Raw genomic sequence first — 25,274 nt, forward strand, 5'->3', positions numbered from 1 at the left:
TGATAAAGTGATGAATAAAAACGATAACTGCTGACAGAAATAACTACAATTCAACCAGAGAAATTAATCTGGGTCATTAATCAAGCAAAGCCTCTAATTTAAAAATGCTGTCAGAAACAATCGATGATATTTTTTCTTAGGAATCCATGATGAATTGGAGAAATATACATGTTTGTTATTATTTACTAGCTCAATAAAGAGGCATCATGTTTCACAGATGGCATTATGGCTCTAAGTATTTCTCATCACAGCAACATGTGTCAATTTAAACCCTGTTCTTTCCTCGTTCAACTGAATTTTTCTGATCTTTCTTTAGTCTGATAGAAGAACACTACTATCTTTCACATAAAAAAACATGTCAGGAGCATCATGCAGGTCTTGCCTGGTAATACAATTTAGTTTCTTGAAATACTTCTAACCAGATTTGCAATCACATACAACTAGAGAGGCATATATATGTCCAGCGCTACACATCCTCTTATAATAAAGGCTCATAACCAACGTCACTGTTATTGCCTTTGAGAAAATGCAGCTATTTATTTATTTACAGCATTTCTACCTGGCCTTTCTCAACCCCAGAGGGGACTCAAGGCGGCTTTACACACAGGCAACTACTTGATGCCTTAAAAACAATGTATAGTTAAAATGAACATTTAAGAAAGAATTATAAAATACATTAAGACAATTAAAAACATTTAAAACAATACCTTCATAATTAATCCACAAGCGTAATCCAGGCCATTCCTATGGTCACTGAACATCATTCTGTATCTATTGATTGCATGAGTTCCCCAAAGGCTTGGTCACAAATCCACGGTTTTACTCTTACGGAAGGTCAGGAGGGAGGGGGCTGATCTAATATCTCTGGGTAGGGAATTCCGCAGCTGAGGGGCCACCACTGAGAAGGCCCTGTCTCTCATCCCTGCCAATTGAGCCTGCGAGGGAGGTGGGAATGAGAGCAGCAACTATGAAAAGAGAAGACATAGGTTCTTCCTAACCAAGTTGCTTTATTAGATTCCTTGTTTCTCTCTGCCTCCCACTGTGCCCCAATATATCCAGGAAAAGCCTCCTGTGTCTATAGATCCAAATTAGGATTCTTCACAGTGGCCATAGGAAGAGAGGTCAAAATACTGTATTTCAAGCATGAACAGAATGTGTGCCTCAGTTTCAGCTTCCTAACTGTGATCGTTTGGAGCTTTTTAAAAATGCTTCATAATTATACTTTCTTTGATTTATTTCTTAAAAGTGATCTTAAATTAATAGATTTACACAACTGTAAATTGTAATTGTTTTTTCTAGTACAGTTTTACTTTGCTGGACTTCTATTGCATAGTCTTGTCCAGAACGTATCTGAAATGGTCTTGCCTATTTTACCCATGGCTGGATTCAAAATATTTTCTTGGACCTATACTCATACATGGTCATATACAGGGAAAAGTGTAACCCTGCATTATGTACACAAAATGGAATCTGAGTTATTCAATTGGCCACTACCTTCCTGCAATGTATTACAGATTACCCAATCAAGAATAGAAACCAGAACAGAAGAAACTGATGGTGAGCTCATTCACAGGCTCACCATCAATTCAAAAATAAATCAGACTGTGTTTATCATAACCTGAATCCAGATGCTTAAACTCTGGGCAGTGTCACTCTCTGGTGCTGCTATAGCAGTAATGCAATTCCATTACAGGAATATTTTTTTATTCATTAATTCTGTCCTTTGGTTTGCTATGTTTGGTCATCAGTTCCCATCCAAGCTCCTAAATAAATTAGTACACACTTCCTTTTTATAGGCCTGCTACTCATAATCATCATTGTACTGTACCTTGGAAAGTGCTGCCAAGAACTGTTTTATTATCAAGCTTATTTTAATTTTAAGGTCTTTAAGACCTGCTATAAAATTACTGTAAAATGAATAAAATACATTTTGTAAAAATCGGTTTTTCTTGGAAAATACATACAAAAATCAAATTTATCATTTGATGCAAATATGCAATTCTTGTACCTCCTTGGTGACACATGCACACACACACCCCTTGATAAAAAGCTATATACCCATTTCATTAAAATTGCAAGCTTTATGGGAAGCCCATCATTAGCTAGTCAAACAGAGTTTAGCAGATTCAACTAACTGTGCCTGCTTGTCTGTGGAGGAGAGTAATTTCTGTGAGCTGCTTACTACTGCCCACTTGATTTTTAACAACGATCCTATTTTCAGCCTCAGATATAATCTGCACAGTCAATTGTACTTCTCACTGATTGTATTGTTTCTTCTGTTTTCAACTCACAGCCCTTGTTTCCCCCAGAATTAAGAAATGTCACTCAGTTCTAAGATGATGACTGAAATCTATTATTGTGACATACACTTGTATGCTGTCTTCTTTAGTCTCCTCAGCATTAAAAGAATCTTTATTTTTCTTCCTAGTTTAAATGACATCAACTAGTTAACATATTAAATCTGTTATCCTAAATCTGAACCTGATTAATGATGTACTGTTGCTAAGTGGAATTGAATTAGTGTATAATTGATTAGTACATAATTGGAACAGTGTTGTAGATTTACCAACTTTAATTAGGATGTCTTATTACAGATAATTTATGTTAGAATATAAAAAAAATTGAAACAAAACAGGAAATTAGAAGCTTAAGGTGCACACCTTATAGAATAAAACAGTATATATACAGTAGAGTCTCGCTTATCCAAGCTTCTGGATTATCCAAGCCATTTTTGTAGTCAATGTTTTCAATATATCATGATATTTTGGTGCTAAATTCGTAAATACAGTAATTACAACATAACATTACTGCATATTGAACTACTTTTTCTGTCAAATTTGTTGTATAACATGATGTTTTGGTGCTTAATTTGTAAATCACAACCTAATTTGATGTTTAATAGGTTTTTTCGTAACCTCTCCTTAATATCCAAGATATTCGCTTATCCAAGCTTCTGCCAGCCCATTTAGCTTGGATAAGTGAGACTCTACAGTACCTATATTTTCCCATGTTCCTCTAGACAAGTAAATTGTATCTGGTAAAGCTATTTTAAAAGTCAAATTACTGATTAATTTTTTTACCCTGGATTTTCTAAGCCTTTGATACTTTTTATAATAAATGTACATATAACAGTCTAGTGTTTGTGAATGTATTTATCTAAACGTAAACCTGGTTTAATCTGTAGGCAAACAGCAGGGGAAACTAATCACAAACACTTTTAATTATATCAAGGTATTTGTTACATTAATTGCTAAAACTGGTTTCTTTTCACATGTAGCAAAAACAAATCCCATTTTCATCTGTAGGAATGGAATGGAATGGAACCTCTGAGCTGCATCCACAATTACTGAGTTGGATCTAGGGGTGTTGTACTAACTATTACGGCCTTGTATAAGGCTTTGATTTTATTTGATGTATAGGGCACCAAAGATGGTGTCACCCAAGACTTTCTTACATCTTGTAGGAGGGAAGACAAGACAGGTAAAGAAGAAAAGGTGGGCTCTCTCATCTAAATCCAATGAAAAACCATTCATCTCTATGTCTTATATGAAGCCCAAGTGCCTTTGTCATGCATTACACTTGATCCACAATTTCCCTAACATCAGGCATGGGAAATACAGGGTCACAGTGTGGGTCTTCTAGGTCATTTTCACCTAGAACAGTGGTTCTCAACCTGTGGGTCCCCAGATGTTTTGGCCTTCAACGCCCAGAAATCCTAACAGCTGGTAAACTGGCTGGGATTTCTGGGAATTGTAGGCCAAAATACCTGGGGACTCACAGGCGAGAACGACTGACCTAGAAGAACTGATGGAGATTGATGAATCTGTGGTTTGAGGTTGTAGAATCCAGACTGAATTTGTATCAAAAGTGGAAAACATAGTTAAACTGAAGCATCAATATAGATGGGACAGGGACAACAGTGGTATAAAGGCTTTTAATACAGAAACAGACAAAGAACGAACTCCAGATATTGATGATGTAAGAGACTGTAGAAATGGCAACACTGTTGATCAGGGTGTCAAACCCATTTTCAATGAAGGCCACATCAGACTTCTAGTTGATGAGCCATGTTGTAAACTTCTTCTTCTTCTTACTCTGTCTTATTTGAAGACTGAGAATTTCCAGATTTTGGTTAGGGTCTTTCTTTGGTTTGGTCTTTCTTAACCAAGCAGAAGCTTCGGTTTCAACACTCACATTTGCTAGAGAATTTTTACCCTACTCTCCAGCTACAAAGGCACTCAGAGCGGCTTACAAAGTGCTAATTTGCCCTCAGGTTTACAATCTATATAAGATAAGTAAGATGTAATACATAAAACAGATGTAGGTGCATCTGGCTGGCTGGCTACCTCCCTCCTACTCAATAGCCAACTGATGGGAGTTGAAGGCAGTGAGAGGGCCTCCCAACAGTTGCGGGATGAGACATGATGGAGATGTGTCTGTGTGTCTCTGCCTGCCTGCCTGCCTCATATTCATGAGAAGTTCTGAATTGGCCCAAACATGAAGTAGTCTTCAACCTCCAACAGGTCAGCGATTTTCAGTACCTTAGGACAGTGGTTTTTGGCCTTCATCTCCCAGAAATCCTAACAGCTGGTAAACTGGAATTTCTGGGAGCTGTAGGTCAAAAACATCTGGGGATCACAGGTTGAGAACCACTGCCTTCGGAAAACCTATAGCCAAATCTCATTGTAGACACTTCAATCCAGTATGTGAAGGTACTGAGGAGACACTCACAGCCTTCAATGTGCTGGAAGTAAGAATTGGAGAATGAACTATGTAGTGGTGGCTTTTAGGACATTTTCATACAACAGCTCTTTCAGTCTCAACACTCTGTTCTATCTAACCCAGGCATGGGCAAACTTCAGCCCTCCAGGTATTTTGGACTTCCAACTCCCACAATTCCTAACAGCCTACCTAACAGTTTTGAAGTTGAAGTTCAAAACACCTGGAGGGCTGACATTTGCCCATGTTATGCTTTAGCCTATGGAGTGGTCTACATAGCCAACCACTAAGACAAACTGTACCCCATGAAGATGAAACTGCCTAAGTCTTAGTCAGAATCCAAATTTAAGCCTGATGTCCAATGTCACAAAAGCCAAAATATGAAACAAGAGGGAAATCCAAGAATCCAAAATCAAACTAAGTCAGAGAAAAATCTAAACAAAGCTCTAATTGTTCCTAATGATGCTGCTGCCGCGGCAGACAAAATGCAACTCAGGATTTAGGCATGTTGATTATGCGCACAGAGAATGAGCAGGGCTACCGTCCAAACATGTCTACCGTGTTTCCCCGAAAATAAGACAGTGTCTTATATTATTTTTTGTTCTCAAAGATGCGCTAGGTCTTATTTTCAGGGGATGTCTTATTTTTCCATGAAGAAGAATTCACATTATTGTTGAACAAAAAAATGAACATTTATTATATATTGTACAGTAGTTTTCATCACAAACCAACATAACCAAACCAGACAAACTGTGACTCCTGTCAAGAATTTCTTATTATTACCATTATTTCCATGTACAACTGGTATGTACATTTACCAATCCTGCATGCTCTGGTGTTTTGTTTGGCGGGCGCTGGGCATACTTCCAAACAAGAACTTTGCTAGGTCTTACTTTCGGGGGAGGCCTTATATTTAGCAATTCAGCAAAAACTCTACTAGGTCTTATTTTTTGGGGATGTCTTATTTTCAGGGAAACAGGGTAGGTTATCTCTAGAAGATTCTGAAATATATACTGTACAGGAACAATTGTGTGAGTCACTGAGACCATGGATAATTGTTATTTCGTATACACAATAACTTTTGTAAACATTTGGTAAAACACTACTTAAAGATTAAACAATGAGACATTTTAAAGTTCCAAGACATTATGACATATCAATCAGCCGTCTTTGCTGAAATCTTTGCTTATTTTAGTAATTGTCTTCTGCTACACTGACTGCATTTTGGGTGTCAAGTTTTAAATGACTGCATTTACAATTATCTTCTGAAGAACTGCTATGAATTGACTTACAGCCTACATATATTACTTGATTGTTAGTGTCAATACACACTGACATTTTCTGTATCACACAAAGTCAAGAGCACCCATTTTGTACATCACTAAATATTTCACCATTTCACAACACTAAATCGTTTTTCATGTTGTTAAGCTAAAAATTTGCTTCCACATAGGTCAGCAAGTAGATGCTAGATCCCTTAATTTTTTCTCTCTTTCTGGACATTTCTTCCCTCTAGGCATTCTGAAAACCTGACATTTTTACATTTTATGCAAGAGTTAGTGCTGTTTTGGCTACCTAAGGACGCTCACTTAGAAAAACAGTTTGCTATTAGCAAATCTGATGGTCAATGAATTATATACTTATTAAGATTTTGGACAAATTAGCTCCAACCACACATTTGTTTCTAAACATTATAAATGAATGTTTTTGAATTCATATAAGGGTTTTTACATTCTACAGTTGTGGACATAAATTCAAAAACCTGAGTTACTTTCAGGCATGAAAATCCATCATCCACACACAGTCTCAGGATGGTCATCACTGAATCTGCAGGGAAACTGTTATTTCACTGGAAAAATCAATTTTAATTTTTGCGTTATTAGAACAAAGAGATTACACTGTTACAGAATTTACAGGACTGTCAAGCATGCCACGATTATCCTGCAGCATCTGCCCTGGAAACATAGGACTGTCACTGGAAATTATGTTCTAAATCCATTATATTATTCTGAAAGGAAGCAAATGTAGATCTCTAATGGAAAGAAATAAACGTAACCAGAAACCGCATACAAGCCCTAGAATTGGCCATCATTATGCAGCCTGTGCCCTCAGTCCTTTTCCAGAGCTGTTTTTTGGCAAACTGCATGACAGAAGGGAATTATCATTTTTCTTGTTTCACAGGATGTTACTCATTTTGTTCATTCCGAGGAAGAGCAATAAAAAGAAAAATACACAAACAGGTAAAGGAATATGACCTAGTTTCATAGTTGAGGTTAAGTAGAAGTAAGGCCTATAAACTGCCTGGAAGGTATATTGGTCATTAGCCTAGCCTGCTACTAATAGCAATATAGTATGACCATGTTACCTGCAGACTCAATAGCCATGGTTTCCATTAATCATGTTCTAAAAGATATTCTCTTCTAGGAGTGTTTGTGGTCTTCTATAGGTTCTCCAGTGCTATTCTAAAGTATGCCTCTGCCCCAAGTATAGTCAAAATGTAAGGTGTGTGATAGTTCCAGGTATTGATGCGACAGTAGTCTTGGAATGTATCTTCAGTGGATATGGGGTCGTACGGTAGATATTCCCTATGAATCACTGCATGCTATCAGAAGAAAACAAAACCCATGGGGGAATCACTGATAAAACTGTACTAGGTTGCTGTGAGTCTTTCAGACTGTATGGCCATGTTCCAAAGCTTCTGGAACATGGCCATACAGCCCGAAAGACTCACAGCAACCTAGTGATTCCAGCCATGAAAGCCTTCGACAATAAGAAACTGTACTACTTTAAAAGCATCATATCCCATTTGATCTTAAATGCTAAGCAGGATCAGCCTGCATTAGTACTTGGATGGGAGATGCCCAAGAAATACCAAATGCTGTAGCTCTATTGCAGAAAGAGGAACTTGGAAAACCACCTCTAAATATTCCTTGCCTTTAAAACCCCTATAAAACTCATGGAGTCATTGTAAGTCAACAGGAGGCTTGAAGGCCCATACACACACTTGCCATAGGGAAGAAGAAAAATATACCGTAGTTAACCAAGACATGAAATAATGATGGAAGCTTAAAGAGCCATAAATACTAAACAAGTGAACAAATGTAATGATGTAGCACAGGGGTCCCCAAACTAAGGCCCGGGGGCCAGATGCGGCCCTCCAGGCTCATTTACCTGGCCCCCGCCCTTAGTTTTATAATATAATATTTTTATATCAGTTTTAATAATCTAATATATTGTATATACATATACTATTGAGAAAAATATTATAATGTTATACACTATAATACTAATAATAATACCATATAATAATATTAATTATATGTTATATATTACATATACAGTAATATTACAGTATAGTGGTATAGTTCAATATAGTAATACTAGCTGTTCCCGGCCAGGCGTTGCTGTGGCTAGGACTTAATTTTTCTTTTCTTTTTGTTGTATGAACGTAGAGGCATGGATGAGAGGTTGTGCTGTCAATTTTAGAGGTTGTGGGGCATTTAGTTTAGTTGTTTTGTCCGGTGCCGTGATTCCATTACCCTTTTATATATATAGATATAATGCTAATATTGTGCTATGCTAATAATATAATATATTGTATGTACATACAGCTGCTCCGAGTCCCCCTTCGGGGTGAGAAGGGTGGGATATAAATGTAGTAAATAAAGGTAGTAAATAAATAAATAAATAATTTTAGACTTAGGCTAAAGTGTGAAATGACTTGAAGGCACACAACAACAACAATCCTACTTAACTTGACTATCTCATTGGCCAGTAGCAGGTCCACACTTTCCATTGAAATCCTGATAGGTTTATGTTGGTTAAAATTGTTTTCATTTTTAAATATTGCATTGTTCTTTAATTGTTATTGTTGTATTGCACTACAAATAAGACATATGCAATGTGCATAGAAATTTGTTCGTATTTTTTTTCAAATGATAATTTGGCCCCTCAACAGTCTGAAGGATTGTGGACCGGCCCTCTGCTTTAAAAGTTTGGGGACCCCTGATGTAGCATAACAAGATGCTATTAAAACATGCATCAGTTTAAGTTATAGAAAAATAGCAAGAAACTTGCCTAGTTAAATTGTCGAATAGTTTAACAAGATGTAGTGACCTCCACAAATACAGCAGGCTTTAAAAGTGGATTAGACACATTCACAAGGATAAAGCTATCAGCAGTTACTTCTCGTAATGACTATAAGTCTCTGGATACCAGCTGCTGGAGGATAACAGCATGTCTTACTTGTGGAATTGCGTAATCTGGGAGACAGAATACTGAACTACATGGGTCTTTGGACTCATACTGCAGAGCTCTTGTGTCCTAAACTTACCAGTAAATTTTCAAAGATTCTTTAGTCTAGATATACATGATGGACCAGCCAAGACTAAAGAAACACTTTAACTGACTCCATCTAATTCTATAGGACAGAAAGGGCATTCGGACAAAACCCCATACATGCACTCATACAGTATGTTCAGATGTTAATCAGAATCTTTGTACCTGTACTCATTCCTAATCCAAAACAGATCAAATGTACCCGGACAGAGTGAACACTTAGATGAAGTGAACCGATAGGGGCACACCTACCTTTTATGGAATAAAATATAGCCCTAATACTTAGATGGAGCACAATCTTTTTTTGTCCCTAAGTAGCAGCCATAGGAATTTATGGGAAGGATTTTTGGGGGGGGGGGGGGTGTGAATGGATTAGGCTATTCTGAAAAAGAGTATGAGCTACAAAACAGGAGAGATTGAGAAAACCACATGAAAAAAAGTAGCAGGAAATAGACTACATACACTAAGAAGATAAGACAGTGAAGGGCAGAACTGCAGCTAATTCAAGAAAATCTGGAGGCTAGAGAGGGCCTGGGTGAAACCTATAGCCATCTTCCAGCCCAGCATCTTAGAACTCTCTCCCCGGGGCCGTGGTGGAGGCTCCTTCCTTGGAGGCTTTTAAGCAGAGGCTGGATGGCCATCTGTCGGGGGTGCTTTGAATGCAATTTCCTGCTTCTTAGCAGGGGGTTGGACTAGATGGCCCATGTGGTCTCTTCCAACTCTACTATTCTATGATTCTATTCTATGATTCTATGACCTGGCACCCTATTGATAGCTGATTTAATTGAATATCCTCTCACCATTGTCATTGTTGCACTGAGACCTAAATTGTTTCTATTTCTTTTTTCCTGCTAATTAGCCTTCTTTACAAATTCTGGTGAGCACCTTTTTTTACCTTCACTGGAATTTTTCCCATTTACAGAATTTCATAACAGGGATTTACATTATGAAGTAAGCTTCAGTTTCCTTGAACAATTGAGTCAATTTTAGTTTTTCCTATTCAAAAAGCATTCTGGCACTCAACACCTAACCTGTTATTAAACTGCATCTTCAAACGCAAGCATATTTTTGATAGAATTACTTGTATCTTGAAATGCAAATGTATACTGAGTATACATCTCTCTCTCTCTCTCTCTTTCTAAAGTGAAAGGCTTTCAAAAACCCTATTTACTTTCTTATCTATTTGGCGCAATACGCTACATTTGCATAAAGGTGTCAAATATTTTTAACAAAAAATTCTAATATGTAGATAATGAAGGAACCCCTGCTGTTTTAAAAGCAAGTATTTTTGTTGGAAAGGCATTCCATGTGACAGTTTCAATAACAACATCACTTTATAGATAATTAGACATCGTATGAATATGTAGATATTACAGAGCTGACTTGGTTTATGCCCCCTTTTCAGGCATGCCATCATTGGAAATGTGACTGTGGTATAGAATGGCATATCTTTAAAATAAAGCTAGTAGGAAGCCTGTTTTATTATCCTGATTTGAGCCTCACAGAATGAATAAAGGTAGCAATATTTTTCTTTCCCTTTGGCTATAGGGGCCAAGAATAACAAGTTTCCTTGTCGTAGGCACTGTATTGCATACCTTAACTTTTCATTTAGTCTCACAATGACCACATTAAGCAGACATGAGAAGTAAAATTGCATAACAGCAGCACCATCCAGTGGCAGCCTATTCATATCAATTCAAAGTAACTGCAGCCTTTTTTTTGGGTTGTAATTTGGTAATGCTGATCAACATAGATTTTTTTTTTTAAAAAAAAGCTTATTTCCTTTATTTTGAATAATATAGCTAGATTGTTAAGTAAGTAATCATCTTGGTGAACAACCCAATTTATTTAAGCAATGCTCTTTTGATTTGATCAATGAGTGTTTCGATTTTGATTTTTTGCTCTGTTGTCATATTATCAATAGAAGGATTTCAGTGGGTAAATATAGTTTAGAGTTACTTACTATTTTTGTACAAGAAGGTACAATGTATGCCATAATTCTACAGAAACATAATATTCATGTATACATTTATGTTCTGAAAGGTTACTCAGTGTTGAGAGTGTTTGATAATTTTAAATCAGAGACTGCATAAAAAAGAGCAAGTCACTTAGAAGAAACTATCATTATCTATTGGGGCAAATCACCAATATGTTGTACCTAATGTACATTTTTCAGTGTCAAAAGAGCAGAAATAATTGCAATATCATACAGAATGATGCGTCTTTCCCAAGGACATATTTTAAGAAGAGAAAGGCTATGAATTTCTCCAGAAGACAAACTAAAGATTCCAAGGATAGATCTACATCGGTAAAGTCCTGTGAATGTGAAGCACAGAAGCCTCTCTCTCTCTCTCTCTCTCTCTCTCTCTCTCTCTCTCTCTCTCTCTCTCTCTCTCTCTCTATATATATATATATATATATATATATATATCCATTTAAACATGCATTTAAATGTATGCCAGACATACATACACACACACACACACACACACACACACACACATACATACATATATATATATATATATATATATATATATATATGTCTGGCATACATTTAAATGCATGTTTCTTTCTTCACAAATGAGCTTAACAGGAAAAAAGGAGAGACACAGATAACATCCATGGGGCAAATATGAATGATAGTGCTGTCTATTTACTTTAGATAAACAAAATCAGCTTATAAAGGGAGCTAGAGTAGATAGCAGATGGAAACCCAGTTTCCCCTCAAAAAACAGACTATGTTATTTTAACATTTCTCATCCACAGTGTACTCATATCTAAATTATTACAACTTTTCCCATTCCTATACTAAACAAAGCGAGTTGTTTCCAAAGTGTTAGGGGAAGCAGCTCCCCATTTACAGTAAGCCCTCCACTTTTACAAGCGTGTAAGAATACAGGATCCCAGGAAAATGGAAGACATTCAAATAATCTGTTTTTAAACTGAAAGAATACCTCTCTAGAAATTCCAGTGAGACTCTTCATCAGGTAGAGGTTGACCCACAGAATAACTCTGAACAATCTACACATTCCTAGAGAAGTGTTATCTCTATGAATCTCTAGGTCCTGCAGTGCAAAGATTAAACTTGCAAATGCAGAAGGCCATCTGTATTCATCTACTGGCCCCTTCAAAGGAGACATGATCTAGGGGCATAAGACCCTGACCTCAGATCTTGGGGTTTAGGCAGGAACTGAGCATGTACTGTAATAGCAGGACAATATAGAAGATAGTGATTCATCAAAATATTTTCATTACTACTGCTCCACTCACTGGAGAATCCTTCAAAATGTTCAGTTCAACCATAATTATCTGTGTGATTTCCTCTTTAGACTAAATTAAAAACCTGGGAGAGTAAAAGCAAAAAGACAGTTATAGTTAATATGGGAGAGATGGTATCTACATGACAAAGTCAAAGAAGGCAGCTATCAAAATTTAATTGTTCTATTTCTAGTCTATCAAGACAGAGTTTTTCAATAAATAATAGAAGAAAAATAGACAAGCTGAAAAATATCACAACAGACAAAACACATATGAACCAGGAAGAGGCACTCTACAGCACATTTTGTCCATGCTTACTTGCAAGGGAAGGAGTCTGGGCACAGAAACACTAGTTGATGACTTTGATGGAGAGGAAGGAAATTGGAATATAAACAAAATATTCATGGATCCATAATATCCATAATATGCCATCCTGATTCCCAGTTGAAAATCATATTCAAATAATCTATACTTTAATTGTAAATCATGACCTCTAGTGGTCTCGTGTATGTACTGTATTTCCCTGATTTCAAAACACCATGTTTGAAAAACACGAGTGATTTCAGGCTAATAATACAGTGTGGTTTGTTTTTTGTTTTTTTACGAATTGGAGTTATATTACTTGAGTAGTTGAGTTAGTGAAAAATACATTGGAACAAAGAGTACGCAGCAATTAGAACAACAGGATGATTCTGTAAGGTGCCTTTCTTTTAAACATCTCTGTGCATTCTGTGATTTTTTATTTTGCCCCTCAAATTGTGTGCCGGGTGGTATTATTCAAAGAAATCTAATCTTTTTTTTTTCTGGCCTTGATTGCTAAATGCTAGGCTTGTCTTTGCATCTTACACAAACAGTCAAGATCGCAAACCAAACATGTGCACACACTCTAGTTTGTGGTGAGTATTTACATGGTATCAATGGATGCCAGCACATATAAACTGATATACACAGAATAAGCTTTGCAAGCATTACTTATGTCCAACAAAAAGTTCCATAACATGGGAACAGCATGCAGTCTCTACATGGGAACTGCAACATACAGAAAGTGTACTGAGTACAAGTATTTGCAGAAAGCTTTTAAAGAACACTGTTTTTGTTTTGCATTACCAAGACAGCAAAATCTCAATGCTAAATACTTAAGCATTTAAGTATTTTAAATGATTACAGACTCCCATGCTATTTAGACATGTCTTGTTATCTAGCGCTTTTCCATGGTTCAGTATCCTAACAAAACAATACTAAGTAGAAATCAATCACGGATCTATCATGAATTTCTATAATCCACTAAAGCAGTGTTTCTCAAACTGTGCTCTGTGGAGCCCTTAGGGCTCCACAAAGCACACTGAAGGACTCCGCTGGGAACCCGTGGCGCTACTCCCCCACCTAGGAAGCATGCGGCCTGTAGAATCTTGCTGTCGCTGCGGCCTACTGAGCCTTTTTATTGATAACAAACTATTTACAATGTCTTAAAAAACAAAAAGAAACAAAAGATAGAGTATAATATGGCATGTAGGTATAGGGTTTCACACCTAGGTGCACTAACAATAATATTAATACTACAAAAATGGAAAAAAAATGGAAAAAAAGAAAAAAACACACACACTAGTGCACAATTATATTTCTATTATCTAGGGAGTTAGGGAAGGGAAGGATTTAACCAAAAAGGGGAAAGAAGAAAATACTGTAGTAAAAAAAGAGAAGAAGAAAAAGGAAAAAAAACCTTCAAATCTTCTCCACCGTGGTCCTAAATGGTCTTTCTTATTTTTTTTGCAATGTTGCTTTCCCCTCTATAGTATCCCAATGGGTGACAATTTTTCACTTTCTTTTCTATAAGGTTCAATTTAGTAATGAGTTTGTTTATCCACATTTATTACATCAATTATTTTCAATATCCATTCTTCTTTTGCAGGTTTTTCTTTTCTTCGCCAGTTTCGAGCTGCTGTTATTAAATAATAGAATAGTCGGTCAATATTTTTATCCATATCTATGTTTAAGATTCCCAGTAGGAAGTGCTCTGGTTTTAACTGCACCTTTACGTCTAACATCTTCTGAATTGTTTCTTGTATTACTTTCCAAAATTATTTAGCTGTTTTACAAGTCCACCACATGGTAGACATCAGAATATCCCCTAAACGAAGAGAACCTGTGGGTTCCGTGAGGTAGATGCAGAAGTGGAGGACTCAGAACACTTTTTCTTAAAATGCCCCTATTACAACAGGATTTGATCTTTCTATTTAGAGCCTCTGCTGGAGAACCATACTCATTTAGAGAATAAGGGGAAATTGCACATCCTTTTACAGGGTTTCAGATAAAAACTCTATTTTAAAGCTGACCCTTTTTACGCAAAAAGCACTGGTCATCAGCAAGAAGATGGAAGCTGAGAGCTGTGACATTAATGCCATTAACAAAATCCAAATTTAAAATTTACTATGGACAAGCTACTAGTTTCACTTACCCTTGCCCCTGCTCAAACCTTACCTTAAGGGAATAATTAATTTTAATTTTTTTATTCTATATTTGTACAACTACCTTGGCCTGTAGGCCAGGATGCTTTGTATTTATACATGGTTTTACTGTATGTATGGGCAAGTGTGTACGTTTTGTATGTTTCACATGTTTTGATATGGTCAAAATTGACTAATCAATAAAGAGTTGTTGTTGAAAGTCCATGACATAAGGAAAAAAGAGTCTACATATACCTCACATTTCCAACATTTGTCATGCAAGTTAGGATAACATGTTGCCAATTTCTGTAGTTATATACCATTGGTATATTATCTTATACAGATTTTCTTTCAAATCATAAGAATAGGTATATTTTAAATTTTTATGCCATATTTTCCCATTCTTCTAGTTTACTTGTGTGTCCAATGTTGGCAGACCATTTAATCATGCATTCTCTTACTTGAACTGTTTCGGTTGACCATTCTAGTAACTCCTTATATATCTTCGTCATTAATTTCTTTTCCGTTTTCATTATCTTGTCCCAAAAGTTATCCTTCTCCGCAAAGCCTACTATCTTGTTTTTGTTATAATATTCTTTTATCTGTCTATATTGAAACCATGATATCTTGTTATTCATTTGGGTAATTTCTTTTTGTGGTTTTAAAATGTAATTTCCCATCTGCTTCTACAATATGTTCCTATATGTGCACCATGATTTCTATGGGCACCAGAGGTGCATCCCAGGGTTTGCCTGCCTTCCATCCTTCCTTCAATCCGACCTTCATTGCTCCCTCTCTTTCTTCTTCTGGAAGGAAGGAGGATGCTTTCACTCCTAGGAGGAGAACGAGAAGGAGGAGAACAAAGTGGAGCAGAACTTTGCGATCTAGCTCCGGCCTTTGCGGGGTGATCCCAGCAGCCAGGTCTAGGCATATTTTGGCCTCCTCCTCTTCCTTAGCAGGGCCATGATTCTATGGGTGGCGAGGGGCACATCCAGGAGCCCCAGGGCTGGCCCACCTTCTTTCCTTCCTACCTTCCTTCCCCTTCCCTCTGGTCTGGATGGAGGAAGGGAGGGAAGAAAGGGGGGAGGGAAGGAGGGCAGAAGGAAGGAAGGGAGGAAGATGCTTATGATTATCATCATTATTATATTGTTATTGTTATAATTATTATTACAAAGGCTGGATGGCCAACTGTTGGGGGTGCTTTGACTGTGCTTTTACTGCATGATAGTAGGGGATTGGACTGAATGACCCCAGGGGTTGCTGCTATTATTATTATTATTATTATTACTACTACTACTACTACTACTACTACTACTACAACAACAAAGGATTGATGGCCATCTGTTGGATGTGCGCAGCGTTAAAAGTTTGAGAACCCCCGTACTAAAGGAAAGACATTTGATTTTTGTACAGGTGAGTATTCACACAACATTTCAGCATCTGTTTTGAAAGGCCAAAGGTATGATATGGGTTTTAAAAGCCATTTTAATGTATTTACTGTATTTATTTATTATTTAATTGTTAATTTTTGTATTGCTCTTTTTAAACTGTTTACTGTGGATAGATGTTAGCCGCCTGGAGTTCCCTTGAAGAAAAAGGCGGGATATAAAGATGATGATAATAATAATAATAATAATAAGAAGAAGAAGAAGAAGAAGAAGAAGAAGAAGAAGAAGGAGGAGGAGGAGGAGGAGGGATTAAGTGTTAGCAATTGTGCCACAAAACAATTGGCCAGGAGCACATTTTCAAAATATAGTAGCAGATATAATATAGCTAATGAAATCTCTTTCCTGATCAAAGTTTTAAAAGATTCTTTTGCTCTGTCATTTTTTAAAAGTTTCTATTTGACAAGATGAAGTAGAAATAAGGGGGAGGGACGGGGCTTAAAGATTACCTTCACTGAAGTTCTTGCTTCCGTTTCAGAAGTAAAAGTATCTGCTTTACATTAATTTTGAAAGCCACATTTTTTTCTTTATGTATCCAATAGAATGCCAACCAACTCAAGAGTTTCAAACATGCAAGGTAGCATTTATGCAAAAATTATATAGGTTTGCATGCATTTTCATGGAATGTTCTATATGGGAATCTGGAAAAATCACTTATTGGTCCTTCAGTAAAAATGCTGATGCTCAGCTATTGCATCTAATTTGTCACATTGGTACCAAACTGATGAACAGAAGGGAAAATGTAAAAGGTTCACAGAAGGGAAAATGTAAAAGTAGTCCAGTAACTATAGCCTTGACTTTTTATGTTTCACACAGTTTTTAAATCTGATGAAACTGCTATGCACATGTCAACATAGATGTTAATAGGTCAGTTTATGTGCCTGTAGAATAATATATGAAAATACATGAAGTACATATATATGACTTGGAGATATCTATAAACGCAAAAATGAGTACCACACCAATTGGAAATGTAAAAGTCAGTACAAGTACAGTAGAGCCTCACTTATCCAAGCCTCTGGATTATCCAAGCTATTTTTGTAGTCAATGTTTTCAATATATTGTGATATTTTGGTGCTAAATTTGTAAATACAGTTATTACAACATAACATTACTGCATATTGAACAACTTTTTCTGTCAAATTTGTTGTATAACATGATGTTTTGGTGCTTAATTTGTAAAATCATAACCTAATTTGATGTTTAATAGGCTTTTCCTTAATCCCTCCTTATTATCCAAGATATTCGCTTATCCAAGCTTCTGCCGGCCCGTTTAGCTTGGATAAGTGAGACTCTACTGTATTAATGTTCCATCTTAACTTTAAAATAAAGTCCAACCTCTTGTATTCACAGGAATAGTACCTGCGGTTCTACTTACGCATGATCCATGGCTGATGCCAATGGCCAATGTCCTTCCTCACCCTTTTACTTTCTCACAAAGCAGACCCATCCAGTTCCAACTACAGGGACACATGCTGGTATTTACCATTCTAGTCAGTTGCCAGGGGATGTAATTAGTTTTAATTGGCTAAAATATCCCACAATTATGCTTTTGTCATCTGTTCCAACATTTTTCTTCTGCTAGAACAACATTGTTTGGTAAAATAGCTTCCTAGCATCATTTTGGCATATAGCATCCTACAAGTGCATTGTTTTTCAGAATTGTGATGGTTTTCTCAAAGACAGTTGAATCCATGCTAAAGTGATAATTAAACCTGAAACATAAGTTCAAGAAGATTCTCCAAGAGATGCCCACCTATACTTTCTTTATCACACCGTATATAATTATCTAAGTCTGACTTTTAATTAACCGATGCTAGGCTATTCATTTTCCAAAGCACCAAGATGGCATTGTTTGGCCAACCATACTATTAGTGAAGTAATTTGTCTTATTGACAGATACACATTTACTTATGGATATACAAATTAAACAATATCTAGCTATTATTTTTGTGGGCACATTTCAGGTGCATCATCTTTTTTAAATAACCATCTACTTCACAAGACAGGGTAAGGAAGTATGTCAAACCTACAGCAGTCTTCAAATTCAAAGCAAAACATTCTTAATTTTTTTAATTGTCCTAACAAAGTCAAAGTTAGCATCACATACTCTATGCTGCAGAACTACAATTTAAAAGAATAACATGTTAAATAACTTACAGCTCTTTGTGTTTCTCCTCTGCCAAGATCTGGTCATTTGGTTTCAACCCATACCTGTAAGTAAAGGGGAAGAAAAAAACAACAGTTTACTTCTTGTTTTCATTTCAAAGGTATCTCAAGCTGGAAAATCCATGCATGCATGCATGAGCACATTACAATGCTCGTCTCCTTCATTCTATATTTACCTATCTGGAAGTTTGTCATACTAAAGTGAATGAGACTTCCTTCTCAGTAGGAACTGGTAATTTCTACTCAAATGTGTGACATATGATACTGGAGTGTCATTTCACAAAATAACATTGGATTTAGCTTCACACTCACAAATGCCCTGACTTATTCTTTCCAATTTACAGTGTTACTCAGCAAACATTAGCCAATGTAAAATTATTCTGAGATCATACAATTGGAATCATAAATAAATAGAAAAGAAAACCAATAAAAATCAACATTGTGCATAAATACACCTGCATTTGACAAAATATTAAGATGTTTCCCAATAATTTAACAGGAAAAAACACTTAAATTAATCCATCAATTGTTTTTAATCAAACCCTTTAAAAAAATATCACATCAAAATCAGTTTCATAATATAATCTTGGAAAATTACACATCAGTGCCAAAGATGCAGCTTTTATGTCTAATACTTTAGTAACCTTTTCTTAAAGTAAAAAAACTTTACAATAGTAAGTGATTCAACTGTCTTGAAACACTGATATGTTTGCATTGCATGCCAGTGTTTAAAGTAATGCTTTTACAACACCGTGTCAGGAGTGTGTCATATGAAGACATCAATGCACACTAACAGAAAGGTGGCAAACATATAGAAAAACTACAACTAAATATGGAAAGATCAGGTAGAAGGAGTCTTGTCTGAGGGGATAGTTTTCACCTGCCTATCTGGCCAACATGATGGCCACTAAAACGACATTTTGAAAGGAGATGAAGGACTATGGTCACCAGGGTCTCAAAAAGCCTGCCCACTAGAATGGAGAGTACTCACTGGTGGACTCTGGTAACTTTAAGTGGGTCAAAATGACAGGAAGGTAGATACTGAATGAACAGAGTAGAAAACTCTCTCACCAAGCTGATTTCTAGCAAGTAGCTGAAGCCAAATGGTAGATTATGGCTCTTCAATTTCATTTCCAAGCACTTACGACACACTTTGGAAACTAATGATCCTTGAGTGAATTTAGCATTTTGAAACTGAGGTTATAATGGTGAAAATGGCTTGGATACATAGGGTCATTAGAGACAATCTAGAGCAGAGCTTCTTAAACTTTTTCCACTTGTGACCTCTTTCTGGCTGAAATTTTTTTACGTGACCCCCAAGTATATAGGATGCTTACAAATCAAACATTTACTGATAAATAAATCATAAGACATTGGTTTTAAAACAATTATTTGGTATACATATAATTTTATTATTTATTAAAGCAAATTTGCATACTAATGAAATGGATATGCTTGTTTATTTGTATATAAATAATTAAATCATGGGTATTTGATACTGCAGGATGCTAAGCATCTTCAATGCTGTTGACAGTAACAAAGTTATGCACTAACATACTAATTTGATACTTATCTGCTGAAAAATGACAGTAGGAAAATATTATGTCTTTATTTTCCATAATTAAACTATTATGTTTTTGTAACAGCAGAAAACTTTGTACGTACAGTGAAAACACTGCAATTCATAACATACAATTGTCTCAAATCTAAGGCAAGGGGTTTCCAGCAGGGTTCATTGGTTTTGCATGACATAACAGTATACACAGTACAAAATGTGCATTTTGTGTGTTCAGAACCAAGGCTGCAATGTTCTGCAATGAAACACTGCCAGAAACACATTAGATTCACATGACAACTTATGATTTCTATAGCATCAGTTACTACGTAGAAGAATCTTCCATGGGCAATTATATAATTGTTGGCTAAGAAAAACAGTTGCAACAGAAACCACTGAAATAATTATTACAGATATTCACTTTTAACTCTCTGAATATTTGTACGTTGAGTTTTCCATATCCAAATGAAAGAATGACAAATCCTTCACCAATACAAGATACTGTAGCTTTGGAACAGCACACATTATTGCATAAAATGCAAGGATACATTTGATATGACGTCTTCATTTTCTCCCTTGAAGCACTCAGGCTCATTTGCCTATGGCAGAGCTTTCCAGATATTTCACCTTGGTGACACACTTTTTAGACATGCATAATTTTGCACCACAGTAATTCAATTTCAACAGCAAACCAGAAGTTAAACCAACCCCTATCAGATATATAGACACATACATAAATTGAAAAGCAAAATGTATGGGGAAACAACTTATCTCATGAAAATATTTATTTATATTTTTAAATGTATGATTTATTTCTTATTTCACAAAGACTCAGAGATTTCTTATTACATTTGTGAGATACACCTACACATTGCAGCCAACACACTAATGTGTCACGACACAGTTTGGAGAGCTCTGGCATATGGCATGACATAATTTGTGTGATATCTCTTCTTACCTCATACAACCAATTATCCCGGACGATGGAAATGATGAAATGATGTCTCAACATGTAATAAGAGATCACATATATTTTGTCTCAAGATGTCATTTATGGCCATAGTTAGCACATATTTAGAGAATCACAAGTGTCTGCTTCCATATGTCCAAGCAATCAAGGCAACATATAATGGTATAATTGACCTAGACATCAAGGGATACTTTTTATTACACAGATCTTGTTTTGCTTTGCAAAGTCTCTCCACAAGCATTTAAAAAATCTAAGCCATATAAGCCTGAAGAAACTACTGGCTTAACAATTCTGAACTGAAAAGTGTACTTTTCAACATAATTTATGACGACAGTTACCAATTACCAATAAGTGTATGCCCCGACAGGTACAGCCTTCTATTTCATCCATGTTATCTATCTGACTTTATTAAGTGCACTGGTTCATGTAGCCTTATTTTTATGGCCCGATATTCACACGAGTAGGTAAGCTGCTCATTTAATCAAGCACTCAGTCTGATTGCACATTTGGACAATAAGATTTTAAGCTGTAATTAACACTGTGCCAGGTTTAAAGGGCTTTTGTACTTAACACCAAAATAATAGGTTTAAATGATTAAAAATGGATTGAGAAAGCAAGAAATGCCTAAAGCTTGCCACTGCACTATACTGAACTATGCTACAGTTATTACATTCAGTCAGGTCTTGACAATGAATGGTAATTAAAAAAGGTTTAAAATCTGATGATCCAACAGAACCAAAGGGCTAACAAATGCAGACTAAAAAAACCCAAAGCACTTAGAATTTCCAGGTAAAACTAGTCCCATTGCAAAATTGCATGTCAGGTCCATGGATACAAAGGCTGCCCCACGAATGGGCTTAGTATACATGACAACCATATATTTTAGATTTTGTTCTGTTTTACAGCATAGGCAACGTGGCTACCCTGAACATGTTTTTTGGATTTAAAAACAGTGAAGTTAGTCACAATAGGGGAATTCTAAACCAGGTGAAGTAAACAAACTGAAATAGATATTTATTGCAAATTATCCTTACATGATGACTGAAGAAGTAATCCACAAGTAGTGGGCTATTCTCTTCTGTCAGCTGATCAAGACAGGAGTCCCAAATCCACTTCTTTCCATTGACTCTTTTCGCCCTTTCATTGGTTTAATTATATAGCCTTGCCCATTGATAGTGCTTTAAACTCAGAGATCAGACTAAAACATAGAAGAAAGTGAATGTGTTTTTTAAAAATTAATGCAACTTCTTTATAGGGGTAGATTGCTTCTTCAGCCATCCTAGAATGATCATTCACAATAAGTACTAGCCTCTTATACTCAGGCTGGCTGACGGAGCAATCCTAAACAAATGGAATTATCTAAGCACCACAACTTGAGGGCAGGAATGGCTGAGATTTTCTGGCAGTAAATCAGTGGCTCCAAACACGGTTTGCCTTCACTGAGGATGCACCTATATTGTAGAATTAATGCAATTTGATACCACTTTAATTGCCATGGCTTTATGCTATGGAATCCTGGGACTTGTAGTTTGATGAGGCATCAACACACTTTGGCAGTGATGGCTAAAAAGACACTGTAAAACTACATATATCATGATTCTATAGCATTGAGCAATGGCAGTTAAGAAAGAAATAATGCTGCATTTTATAATGCTACTGGACTACTTTTTGCATTTTGTTTATTTGCTGTTGTTTATAACTGCACATATGTATATAATGTATGAGCTGCACTTAAAGCTGTATTGATTGTAATATGATAATTTCTTTTCTCTTGCTGATATGTTATCTCTTCTGATTTCTTTTGAATAATTTGTGGTTGCTGATAGAACTGGGTGTCAAATTGCAATATTTCTACAGTGTAGCTACACCATTAAACAACAACCTTACAGTACTTAATAAATATTGTCTGTTCCTTCCACCCTACAGTCTTAAAGTCATCTCCTAATGATGAGGTTACTCTGAATATTCTGCTCACAGCAATGCATCTTATGGAATACACCCATACATGCTGAGACATCAGCATGTTAGTACAGTCCTAACATAAATGAATGCAATATTTTAATCACAAAAACAACATTAACCTCAATGTCTTGTGACCTAATATCCTGTCGTGAAAAAAATAAATAAAGCTTCATTGTAATAAAAGGCTTTTGCTCTTTGTACAGACACTCAAAAGAATCATAGAGTTGGAAGAGACCACATGGGCTATCCACTCCGACCCTCTGCCATCCTGGAAAAGTACGAAGTACCTCTGGCAGATGGCCATTCAGCCTCTGTTTAAAAGCCTCCAAAGGAGTCTCCACCACATTCCGAGGCATTGAGTTCCACTGTTAAACAGCTCTTATGGCCAGGAAGTTCTTCCTAATGTTCACCCTCATGGTTCTTTTCACATTAAGATAATGCATCTTTTTTTCTAGATCAGTGTTCTCCAACCTTTGGTCTTCCAGGCGTTTTATACTTCAAATCCTAGAAATCTCAGCCAGCTTACCAGTTCTTAGAAACTGTAGGAGCTGAAATCCAAAACACTTGTAGGAGCAAAGGTTGGGAATCACTGCTCTAAATTATATACAGAGGTTGGAAAAAAGTAGGCAATTCTAGTGGTTTATTCCCTGTTCTTAGTGTCAAAGAATTAGGAACAAAAAATAGATCATCAATGAAGATGTTGTTTCTTTCTCAAACATGCAGAAATTAGGGCTGGTTGATAATGAAGTCAATGCCTGACTTTATGTGAAAGCTTCTGGGATTTTTTAAAATTTACAATAGTACTTTCTTTTCCTGCATTCTGGAATTATTTAATTCTTCCTGACATTTCCTGTTAACCTTAATGAACTTAACCATACATTGCCACTTAAAATTGATGCATTCAGTTGCAATCTCCTTTACCTTTAATTAACATTTAATGTTACCATAAGAGGGTGGTTAATTTAATTAATTTAACTAATTAAATTACTCAAAAATCATTGCATTTAAAAGGTTTTGGTGGCTAAAAGAAGGCTATCTGTTTCTGCATTTACTAATTCCTTCTCAACACTTTTCATTTCAAACAAATTGTGGTGCCTGCGCTGTTGTACTAGGCTCATTGCAATTGAATTTAGTTTTCTGTACATGCTTTGGATTTTTAGCTGAAAACTTTAAAGGTAATGCAAAAAATGCTTGTGTATTTTTGTGCTGTGCTTTGAGTTTAAAATGCCCCCTTTTCTCGGAGGGTTATCTACATTGTAGAATTAACCTATCTGCTGTGGCTCGGTGCTATGGAATCATGGGATTTGTAGTTTTATGAGACATCAGCATTCTTGAGCAGATAACATTATGATGCTCCAAATTCAGTGCAAAAGCCAGTCTCTGTGCTCTCATCTGCAATATACTGATACTTAATTCCTTTTCCTCCTCTGTCCACATTTCCTGAGACCACAATGATGAACCTACTAATAAAACAGACTGCTATATTGTCCCTATCATATTAGTTTGTGCTAAAAAGATTTTCCTTTCTCTAAAGATTTCTTTGTTACACACTATATCAAATTCTTCTTTACTTTGGTAAATTCAAGAAACAACAGCACTTCTTTTAAACTTGTCTCTCATATGATCTTATGAATATTTACAAAGCTCTTTTATCATACTGTGCCCATGGTACTCTTTGAATTGTTGATTTTAAAATCTCTATACATAAAATTTGCTGCCCCTTCCTGGAGTAATGCTGTCACTGCAATTTTATTTCTTTTCTGTTCTTTCCTCTTTTCTGTTATTTCCTCCTTACTGTGTTTACCTCTGCCCCTAAATGAGTCAATGCCTCTGTGACTCTTCTAAAAAAATTATTTAAAATCCATGGCTCTCTATAAACGATTTAGAACTGTCAGAAATATCATCTAGGTAAGGAAATGAATAAAGCTCTGGTTGACTTAGATGTGCTATTCACAGAATCAACAGTTTGGTGAATTTCTGGGAGCAAACACTAAGCTTTGAACTGGAAATGTTGACTGTTGAAATCAAACCTCAGATAGTTTCAGCAAACTGAACCCACTTAAACATGCAACTAAGCTTCCAGCAGATCTCTGCAGACCTACCAATTCAAATTTGTGGTATTTCATAAATCCACAAAAATATTTTAAGTCAAAGATATGTCTCTTTCCCGCACTGTGTTTAGCTACTACAAATATGATTGAATAAATTCCCAGAAATTTCTGGTTCTCTGGAACATGTTTGATAGCATCCATTTGCAGAAAATGAAGAGTTTCTTTGTTTTGCATTCTCTCTTTTTCTTGTTTTATGACCTAGAAATGGAAAATGCATTTCTTCCACCTTTCTCTTAATATGAATGTTGTAACCCCTGGAATTGCTCTTAAACCCTATTTGTCTGTTGTTCGTTTTCTTAC

At 36.0% G+C, this 25,274-nt stretch overlaps 1 protein-coding gene and 1 long non-coding RNA gene across 6 annotated transcripts in view; both read right to left on the bottom strand.

Annotated features, from left to right (window-relative positions):
• adk (adenosine kinase) overlaps positions 1 to 25,274 on the bottom strand; it is a 193,751-nt gene that overhangs the window by 134,270 nt on the left and 34,207 nt on the right. For all 5 annotated transcript variants that reach the window (XM_062977450.1, XM_008114276.3, XM_062977449.1 and 2 more), the window contains one exon: positions 18,368 to 18,421. In XM_062977450.1, the coding sequence (XP_062833520.1) occupies positions 18,368 to 18,421 (54 nt within the window). The remainder of the gene's footprint in view (positions 1 to 18,367; positions 18,422 to 25,274) is intronic.
• LOC134298033 (uncharacterized) lies at positions 8,656 to 11,424 on the bottom strand. Its single transcript, XR_010005008.1, has 2 exons — positions 9,815 to 11,424; positions 8,656 to 9,631 (listed from the first exon to the last, which is right to left on the bottom strand). It is a non-coding gene; the product is annotated as an uncharacterized LOC134298033 (long non-coding RNA).

Source organism: Anolis carolinensis, chromosome 3 (genome assembly GCF_035594765.1).
Source record: "Anolis carolinensis isolate JA03-04 chromosome 3, rAnoCar3.1.pri, whole genome shotgun sequence".
NCBI lineage: Eukaryota > Metazoa > Chordata > Lepidosauria > Squamata > Dactyloidae > Anolis > Anolis carolinensis.